The 10,776-nt window shown below is 45.3% G+C and overlaps 1 protein-coding gene across 1 annotated transcript; it reads left to right on the top strand.

The window, feature by feature from the left end:
* The first annotated feature begins 450 nt into the window (after nt 1–450).
* On the top strand, nt 451–7,396 carry LOC127919328 (very-long-chain enoyl-CoA reductase-like). Its single transcript, XM_052502839.1, has 7 exons — nt 451–589; nt 835–940; nt 1,519–1,588; nt 5,467–5,513; nt 5,621–5,678; nt 5,798–5,886; nt 6,752–7,396. The coding sequence occupies exons 1-7, from the start codon at nt 516–518 to the stop codon at nt 6,923–6,925; spliced, it is 618 nt and encodes a 205-aa protein (XP_052358799.1). The 5' UTR covers nt 451–515; the 3' UTR covers nt 6,926–7,396.
* The last annotated feature ends 3,380 nt before the right edge of the window (nt 7,397–10,776 follow it).

Below are 10,776 nucleotides of genomic sequence, written 5' to 3'. Positions count from 1 at the left end.
ATGAATGATCTGGAGCTCTGACACAACAGGGTTGATGAATGATCTGGAGCTCTGACACCACAGGGTTGATGAATGATCTGGAGCTCTGACACAACAGGGTTGATGAATGATCTGGAGCTCTGACACAACAGGGTTGATGAATGATCTGGAGCTCTGACACCACAGGGTTGATGAATGATCTGGAGCTCTGACACAACAGGGTTGATGAATGATCTGGAGCTCTGACACAACAGGGTTGATGAATGATCTGGAGCTCTGACACAACAGGGTTGATGAATGATCTGGAGCTCTGACACAACAGGGTTTATGAATGATCTGGAGCTCTGACACAACAGGGTTGATGAATGATCTGGAGCTCTGACACAACAGGGTTGATGAATGATAGAGACCTGGACTATATTATGCTGAACAAAAATATAAATGCAACAATAAGGAAATCAGTCAATTGAAATAGGTCTCTGATTGTCTCTCAGGTGTTTCTGACAGAGTATGGTGGTCCTCTTCTCCTCTACCTAATGTTCTACTTCCGTGTTCCCTTCATCTACGCCCCCAAATATGACTTCACCACCAGCAAGCACTGGGTCGTACAGTGAGTCTCTCTCTCTCTCTCTCTCTCACACACACACAGGGTCGTGCAGACGACTGTAGTCAGACGACTGTATATCTGAGTGGAACTACAATGAGCCGCTTGTTAGATGTGAATCATATTTGTCTGCTAGTTGAACTCTTGTTCATCAAACTACGAATGGCAGGAATAAGGAGAACCATTGTCTTTGGTTTCTATGGTGAGTATCCTGGTGCATGTTGGGTAATGTAGTTTGTGTGTGATCCCAGTCTAGCCTGTATGTGTCACTCCTTCCATTACCTGAAGAGACTCCTGGAGACCCTGTTTGTCCATCGCTTCTCCCACGGGACCATGCCGTTACGCAACATCTTCAAGGTGACACACACACTGACGCATGCACACATACACTTCATAACACACACGCATTCATAATGCACACACACACATTCACACACACACACACTGACACACACACACGCATTCATAACACACACACGCATTCATAACACACACACACACACACACTGACTCATGCACACACATACATTGACACACACACGCATTCATAACACACACACAGATGGTACACACACACACTCATGCACACACACACTGACTCACACACACATTCTGACACACACCACAGCCTTAGTGCCTCATACACATCATGACTGTATCACCTTACACATACCTCATCTCAAACAGCCTGTCTCACCACACAGGGTGACCTTTGAACCTGCTGAGAGATTCACGGGTCATTTGACACTGTGGTCCGCATCCTAATTGGCTCCCTATTTCATGTAATGCACACATCAGGGCCCATATGACTCTGGTCAAAAGTAGTGCACTATATAGTGGATAGGGTAATGGGCCCTGGTTAAAAGGTAGTCAGTATATAGGGAATTCATGAAGCCTGTGTGTGATAAAGTGTGTTCTGTGTTCCTGTGTTCCAGAACTGCACCTACTACTGGGGCTTTGCTGCCTGGATGGCCTACTATATTAACCACCCATATACACCACCTAGTGAGTACCTGCTATATTAACCACCCTCTATATACACCACCTAGTGAGTACGCTACTATATTAACCACTCTATATACCCACCTAGTGAGTACGCTACTATATTAACCACCCTCATATAGTGAGTACACTATATTAACCACCCTCTTGATCCACCCACCTAGTGAGTACGCTACTATATTAACCACCTCTATATACACCACCTAGTGAGTACGCTAATATATTAACCAGTACAGTATATAGGGAATTCTATATACACCACCTAGTGAGTACACTACTATATTAATTCACCCTCTATATACACTGTGTGAGTATGTACTATATTAACCACCCGCTATATACACCACCAAGAGTACGCTACTATATTAACCACCCCTGGTGATAAACTATATTAACCACCCTCTATATACACCACCTAGTGAGTACGCTACTATATTAACCACCTCTATATACACCACCTAGTGAGTACGCTACTATATTAACACCCTCTATATACACCACCTGGTGAGTACGCTACTATATTAACCACCCTCTATATACACCACCTAGTGAGTACGCTACTATATTAACCACCCCTAGTGAGTACTATATACACCACCTAGTGAGTACGCTACTATATTAACCACCCCTCTATATACCACCACCTAGTGAGTACGCTACTATATTAACCACCTGCTATATACACCACCTAGTGAGTACGCTACTATATTAACGACCCTCTATATACACCACCTAGTGAGTACGCTACTATATTAACCACCCGCTATATACACCACCTAGTGAGTACACTACTATATTAACCACCACCTAGTGAGTACGCTACTATATTAACCACCACCTAGTGAGTACGCTACTATATTAACCACCCTCTATATACACCACCTAGTGAGTACGCTACTATATTAACCACCTGCTATATACACCACCTAGTGAGTACGCTACTATATTAACCACCCTCTATATACACCACCTAGTGAGTACGCTACTATATTAACCACCCGCTATATACACCACCTAGTGAGTACGCTACTATATTAACCACCACCTAGTGAGTACGCTACTATATTAACCACCCGCTATATACACCACCTAGTGAGTACGCTACTATATTAACCACCACCTAGTGAGTACGCTACTATATTAACCACCACCTAGTGAGTACGCTACTATATTAACCACCCTCTATATACACCACCTAGTGAGTACGCTACTATATTAACCACCCGCTATATACACCACCTAGTGAGTACGCTACTATATTAACCACCACCTAGTGAGTACGCTACTATATTAACCACCACCTAGTGAGTACGCTACTATATTAACCACCACCTAGTGAGTACGCTACTATATTAACCACCACCTAGTGAGTACGCTACTATATTAACCACCCGCTATATACACCACCTAGTGAGTACACTACTATATTAACCACCACCTAGTGAGTACGCTACTATATTAACCACCACCTAGTGAGTACGCTACTATATTAACCACCTGCTATATACACCACCTAGTGAGTACGCTACTATATTAACCACCACCTAGTGAGTACACTACTACAGTGCCTTGCGAAAGTATTCGGCCCCCTTGAACTTTGCGACCTTTTGCCACATTTCAGGCTTCAAACATAAAGATATAAAACTGTATTTTTTTGTGAAGAATCAACAACAAGTGGGACACAATCATGAAGTGGAACGACATTTATTGGATATTTCAAACTTTTTTAACAAATCAAAAACTGAAAAATTGGGTGTGCAAAATTATTCAGCCCCCTTAAGTTAATACTTTGTAGCGCCACCTTTTGCTGCGATTACAGCTGTAAGTCGCTTGGGGTATGTCTCTATCAGTTTTGCACATCGAGAGACTGACATTTTTTCCCATTCCTCCTTGCAAAACAGCTCGAGCTCAGTGAGGTTGGATGGAGAGCATTTGTGAACAGCAGTTTTCGGTTCTTTCCACAGATTCTCGATTGGATTCAGGTCTGGACTTTGACTTGGCCATTCTAACACCTGGATATGTTTATTTTTGAACCATTCCATTGTAGATTTTGCTTTATGTTTTGGATCATTGTCTTATTGGAAGACAAATCTCCGTCCCAGTCTCAGGTCTTTTGCAGACTCCATCAGGTTTTCTTCCAGAATGGTCCTGTATTTGGCTCCATCCATCTTCCCATCAATTTTAACCATCTTCCCTGTCCCTGCTGAAGAAAAGCAGGCCCAAACCATGATGCTGCCACCACCATGTTTGACAGTGGGGATGGTGTGTTCAGCGGGATGAGCTGTGTTGCTTTTACGCCAAACATAACGTTTTGCATTGTTGCCAAAAGTTCAATTTTGGTTTCATCTGACCAGAGCACCTTCTTCCACATGTTTGGTGTGTCTCCCAGGTGGCTTGTGGCAAACTTTAAACAACACTTTTTATGGATATCTTTAAAAGAAATGGCTTTCTTCTTGCCACTCTTCCATAAAGGCCAGATTTGTGCAATATACGACTGATTGTTGTCCTATGTACAGTGTGTCCCACCTCAGCTGTAGATCTCTGCAGTTCATCCAGAGTGATCATGGGCCTCTTGGCTGCATCTCTGATCAGTCTTCTCCTTGTATGAGCTGAAAGTTTAGAGGGACGGCCAGGTCTTGGTAGATTTGCAGTGGTCTGATACTCCTTCCATTTCAATATTATCGCTTGCACAGTGCTCCTTGGGATGTTTAAAGCTTGGGAAATCTTTTTGTATCCAAATCCGGCTTTAAACTTCTTCACAACAGTATCTTGGACCTGCCTGGTGTGTTCCTTGTTCTTCATGATGCTCTCTGCGCTTTTAACGGACCTCTGAGACTATCACAGTGCAGGTGCATTTATACGGAGACTTGATTACACACAGGTGGATTGTATTTATCATCATTAGTCATTTAGGTCAACATTGGATCATTCAGAGATCCTCACTGAACTTCTGGAGAGAGTTTGCTGCACTGAAAGTAAAGGGGCTGAATAATTTTGCACGCCCAATTTTTCAGTTTTTGATTTGTTAAAAAAGTTTGAAATATCCAATAAATGTCGTTCCACTTCATGATTGTGTCCCACTTGTTGTTGATTCTTCACAAAAAAATACAGTTTTATATTTTTATGTTTGAAGCCTGAAATGTGGCAAAAGGTCGCAAAGTTCAAGGGGGCCGAATACTTTCGCAAGGCACTGTATATTAACCACCCTCTATATATACCACCTAGTGAGTACGTTACTATATTAACCACCACCTAGTGAGTACGCTACTATATTAACCACCCCCTAGTGAGTACGCTACTATATTAACCACCCCCTAGCGAGTACGCTACTATATTAACCACCCTCTATATACACCACCTAGTGAGTACGCTACTATATTAACCACCACCTAGTGAGTACGCTACTATATTATATTAACCACCCCTAGTGAGTACGCTACTATATTAACCACCACCTAGTGAGTACGCTACTATATTAACCACCCTCTATATACACCACCCCCTAGTGAGTACGCTACTATATTAACCACCACCGAGTGAGTATGCTCCTATATTAACCACCCCCTAGTGAGTACGCTACTAGATTTACCACCCTCTATATACACCACCTAGTGAGTACGCTACTATATTAACCACCCTCTATATACACCACCCCCTAGTGAGTACGCTACTATATTAACCGCCCTCTACATACACCACCTAGTGAGTACGCTACTATATTAACCACCACCTAGTGAGTACGCTACTATATTAACCAACCTCTATATACACCATCCCCTAGTGAGTATGCTACTATATTAACCACCACCTAGTGAGTACGCTACTATATGAACCACCCCCTAGTGAGTACGCTACTATATTAACCACCCTTGTCTTTTCAGCAATCTATGGTGAGCAGCAGGTCAGGATTGCCCTCATCATCTTTCTGGTAAGACTCTACTGTTCTATGATCTACTATAATGTTCTCATCCTGTATACTATAGTAATAGAACGATATCATAGTAAATGGTTATTTAGTAGATGCTATCTTCTCAGTTCTGTCAGGTTGGTAACTTCTCCATCCATATCGCCCTGCGGAACCTCCGCCCACCAGGTACACACTCCTATTGAATACATTAGAACACATCAATCAGTTCAACATGCACTGTTTTCTCTGTGTGCTACAAAACAGTAGCCCACAATAATCTCTCTCCCTCTGTCTGTCTCCATCAGGATCTAAGACCAGGAAGATCCCCTACCCCACTAAGAACCCCTTCACCTGGATCTTCCTGCTGGTCTCCTGTCCCAACTACACCTATGAGGTGAGTCTTATTTTGTTTTATTTTAACTTTATTTTACCAGGCAAGTCAGTTAAGAACTAATTCTTATTTTCAATGACAGCCTGGGAACAGTGGGTTAACTGCCTGTTCAGGGGCAGAACGACAGATTTGTACCTTGTCAGCTCGGGGGTTTGAACTTGCAACCTCCGGTTACTAGTCCAACGCTCTAACCACTAGGCTAGTTCAGGCACAGATCTAGGAAAATCAAAGCTTCCCTCCACACAAACCCCACCTCTTAAGGAATACCAGATTAGTGTTTAGGACTAAAAGTGCAAAAGGTGAATCAACGTCTGGTTAAGAGCGGCGTACTCGCGATCACCCTGTATTTAGTCCAGGCACAGATCTAGGATCAGCTTCCCCTCCACCAATCTTAACCATTAGTGTGGAAAATGCAAAGATCAACGTCTCGGGGCGACATCACCCTGTATTTAGTCCAGGCACAGATCTAGGATCAGCTTCCCCTCCACCAATCTTAACCATTAGTGTGGAAAATGCAAAGATCAACGTCTCGGGGCGACATCACCCTGTATTTAGTCCAGGCTGATGCTGCTCTCTGCTGGTTAGGAGGAACAGTGTGAATTATGTCTCTCACTGTAGTAGTTAGGCTCATGGCCACCTAGTGGCAGAAGTTGGCAGTGAAATTTTAGTGTATAGGAAACAGGTTTGGATACCTGGTCAGTTATATAACTAAATGTATTCCACATTTAACCCAACCCCTCTGAATCAGAGGTGCAGGGGGCTGCCTTATTCAACATCCACATTATGGTGTGTGTGTGTGTGTGTGCGTGTGTGTGTGTGCGTGTGCGTGTGTGTGTGTGTGTGTAACACCATCTCTCCTCTCCTGTAGCTGGGCTCGTGGTTCGGCTTCACCTTGATGACCCAGTGTCTGCCGGTGGCTTTCTTCACGGCGGTGGGCTTCATCCAGATGACGGTGTGGGCCAAGGGGAAGCACCGCAGCTACCTGAAAGAGTTCCGGGACTACCCTCCCCTTCGCTCGCCCATCCTCCCCTTCGTCCTCTAGAGAAGACTGGAGACCCACCCAAACCTACACTACACTGGACTGACCTGGAATGAGAACCCTGCCCCTTGGACTACCCCCCCTACCCCACCCTCCAATTAATAACACTTACCCCCCCCAAAAACATTTTGAGGAGACTGTCTTATACTATGCTTTCCCACACAGAAGTTTCTGCCTAACAACGCTCCTCAACCCACGTGATTGGCTATTGTTATTTTTCTTATCTGAGTGTTTAATAACCTGACTGACAGTCTGGCATATCTCAAATGGTACAATACTACAGGGCCCTCGGGTCAAAAGTAGTGCACTACATAGGGGCTAGGGAGCCATTTGGGATGTGACCAGTATCTAACAAGGTGTAGGTCTATCTGCTCTGGGTTACTTTAGTTGTTTTTTTACTCATGTGAAGAAGTATAACAATACCAAAGTCTTTGATCAGAAATGGGGAAATAAACCATGAGCTTTTGGTCGTTATGTTGGAGCTTTCATTAGAAGACAGTTTAAAAACCATCTATGATCTGATGATATAGACTGTTACTACACTGGAGATGAGGGGCCATATGATACATCTCTAAGGCTGCGTTTACACAGGCAGACCAATTGTGATCCCACCCCCACAAATTGGTCTATTGACCAATCTCAGATCTGATTGCGCAAATGAGTGAGAAATCAGAATTGGGCTGCCTGTCTAAACCCAGCCTGTGATAAGGACGGAATGCAAAACTAAATTGATTCTATTCAATCAGTTGATGGATCTAGATGGTAGCAGAGCTACTGTCAGTAGAGGGAAACATGTCCATATGATCTAGGATCAGCTCCCCTCTTCTCATTATGAAATAAAAGGCTAACCTGATCCTAGATCAGTAGTTCTCAGTCCTGGACTAGCTTTTCACCCCGTTGAACGTAGCACAGGCAGGACGAGTGATAAAGAAACAAACTGATCTTGATTCACTCAGATCAGCATTAACTGATGACAGCTGATGTCTGGGTGGAGTCAGAGGTGGAACTGCGTTAGAGCGGTCAGATCCCCAAGCAGCTCTGTGTGATGAGACCGGTTAACACCATCACGGACACGGACATTGGATAAGACAAAAATCCCATTCAGCTGTTAAAGTTCAAACACTTGAATTAGACTGGAAGGCAGAAATCCCCCATTCAAATGAAAACATACATTATCTGAACATCATTTGACAGAGTCATTATTCCTGACCCTGATAGAAGTTCAAAACAGAGCGTAGGCTCTAACGCAGCACAGAGAGGCTGCTATTGACAAACCCCTTATCTGATTCGTCAGCTCCTACTGCAGTTACACCTCCAACACCGTGGAAACATCAGCTATGTGGATCCGGCCAACGCTGGTTGACCTGCGACCTGATTCAATCCAGGCCTAAATGTTTGGCCAGGATTCAGTTAGACCGCAGAGGTTGTCGACAATGCCGCTTTTTAAAGGCAAATGTCCGATAGAACATGTTCACCGTGAATGAGATCTCTACTACAAACACGGGAACATCGCCTTTTAAAAGCTGCATTGTCGACAACCCCACTGTCAGATAGCTGGCTCAGACCCTGCTCTGATACACACCCTCCTACTACCTGGGGTGTATTCATCAACCCCACTGTCAGATAGCTGGCTCAGACCCTGCTCTGATACACACCCCTCCTACTACCTGGGGTGTATTCATCAACCCCACTGTCAGATAGCTGGCTCAGACCCTGCTCTGATACACACCTCCTACTACCTGGGTGTATTCAACAACCCCACTGTCAGATAGCTGGCTCAGACCCTGCTCTGATACACCCCTCCTACTACCTGGGGTGTATTCATCAACCCCACTGTCAGATAGCTGGCTCAGACCCTGCTCTGATACACACCTCCTACTACCTGGGGTGTATTCATCAACCCCACTGTCAGATAGCTGGCTCAGACCCTGCTCTGATACACACCCCTCCTACTACCTGGGGTGTATTCATCAACCCCACTGTCAGATAGCTGGCTCAGACCCTGACCCTGCTACCTGGGGTGTATTCACACCCACTGTCAGATAGCTACTACCTACTACCTGGGGTGTATTCATCAACCCCACTGTCAGATAGCTGGCTCAGACCCTGCTCTGATACACACCCCTCCTACTACCTGGGGTGTATTCAACAACCCCACTGTCAGATAGCTGGCTCAGACCCTGCTCTGATACACACCCCTCCTACTACCTGGGGTGTATTCATCAACCCCACTGTCAGATAGCTGGCTCAGACCCTGCTGATACACACCCCTCCTACTACCTGGGGTGTATTCAACAACCCCACTGTCAGATAGCTGGCTCAGACCCTGCTCTGATACACACCCCTCCTACTACCTGGGGTGTATTCAACAAAAACAAGCATTTCTATTGGACAGATTGGGGTGGGTCCCTCCACGTTGGTTTCTGCTCGTAACGTACCAGGAAACAAACAAAGAGACGGGTGACTCAGGGCCGTGGAGTCATGGAGCTCTTTATTGTGGAGAGCAGCAGGTATGTACACAGAGGGGTTAGAGGTCATGATGACGATGATGATACTCAAGCTGCCTGGGCTTCCTCCACCCTCTTCTTCCTCATCTGCAGCCGTCGCTCCCTCTCATATTCCTTCATACGCATCACGTAGCTACACACACACAGAGAGAGAAGAGGGGCGTTAAAGTGGATGTGATGGGGGAGGACCTCAGATGGCAGAACTACTACTACAAGTCTGACAACTCTATTCACGTGTGTCCATCAGACAAATGCATCGACTCTCTCTGATAACAATACTACATGCCATTTTGTACTGTAATGGAAAGCCACATGACCACTGTCAAGTCAACTTCCTGTTCCCTCTAAGCTGTGCGCGGCCACTCACCTCCTCCAGGACAGCAGAGCAGAAGAAATGCCAGCCCGCACAGACTCAAGAGATTGGACTTCACCCCCATTAGTTTGCACTATATAGATCAACGTTTCTGTCTCTGATTGAATCAACTTATCAGACCCTTTTCAATGCAAGATTGAGTCTGATTTTGTTGTAGGCGGAGCCAGTTTAATGGAATGAAGGCCTGCATTGATCCCCACCTATAGGTTACTGTAGGCCTGCATTGATCCCCACCTATAGGTTACTGTAGGCCTGCATTGATCCCCACCTATAGGTTACTATTGATCCCCACCTGGTTACTGTAGGCCTGCATTGATCCCCTACCTATAGGTTACTGTAGGCCTGCATTGATCCCCACCTATAGGTTACTGTAGGCCTGCATTGATCCCTACCTATAGGGTTACTGTAGGCCTGCATTGATCCCCCCTATAGGTTACTGTAGGCCTGCATTGATCCCCACCTGGGTTACTGTAGGCCTGCATTGATCCCCACCTATAGGTTACTGTAGGCCTGCATTGATCCCTACCTATAGGTTACTGTAGGCCTGCATTGATCCCCACCTATAGGTTACTGTAGGCCTGCATTGATCCCTACCTATAGGTTACTGTAGGCCTGCATTGATCCCCACCTATAGGTTGCTGTGAGCTGCCATTGATCCCCACCTATGGAGTTACTGTAGGCCTGCATTGATCCCCACCTATAGGTTACTGTAGGCCTGCATTGATCCCCACCTATAGGTACTGTAGGCCTGCATTGAACCCCACCCATAGGTTACTGTAGGCCTGCATTGAACCCCACCTATAGGTTACTGTAGTACCATTGATCCCCACCTATAGGTTACTGTAGGCCTGCATTGAACCCCCACCTATAGGTTACTGTAGGCCTACGTGATCCCCACCTATAGGTTACTGTAGGCCTGCATTGAACCCCACCTATAGGTTACTGTAGGCCTGCGTGATCCCCCACCTATAGGT

Source organism: Oncorhynchus keta, unplaced genomic scaffold, assembly GCF_023373465.1.
Source record: "Oncorhynchus keta strain PuntledgeMale-10-30-2019 unplaced genomic scaffold, Oket_V2 Un_contig_16363_pilon_pilon, whole genome shotgun sequence".
Lineage (NCBI taxonomy): Eukaryota > Metazoa > Chordata > Actinopteri > Salmoniformes > Salmonidae > Oncorhynchus > Oncorhynchus keta.
Note: the sequence above shows the minus strand (reverse complement) of the source record. Positions and strands in the feature narration are given on the sequence as shown.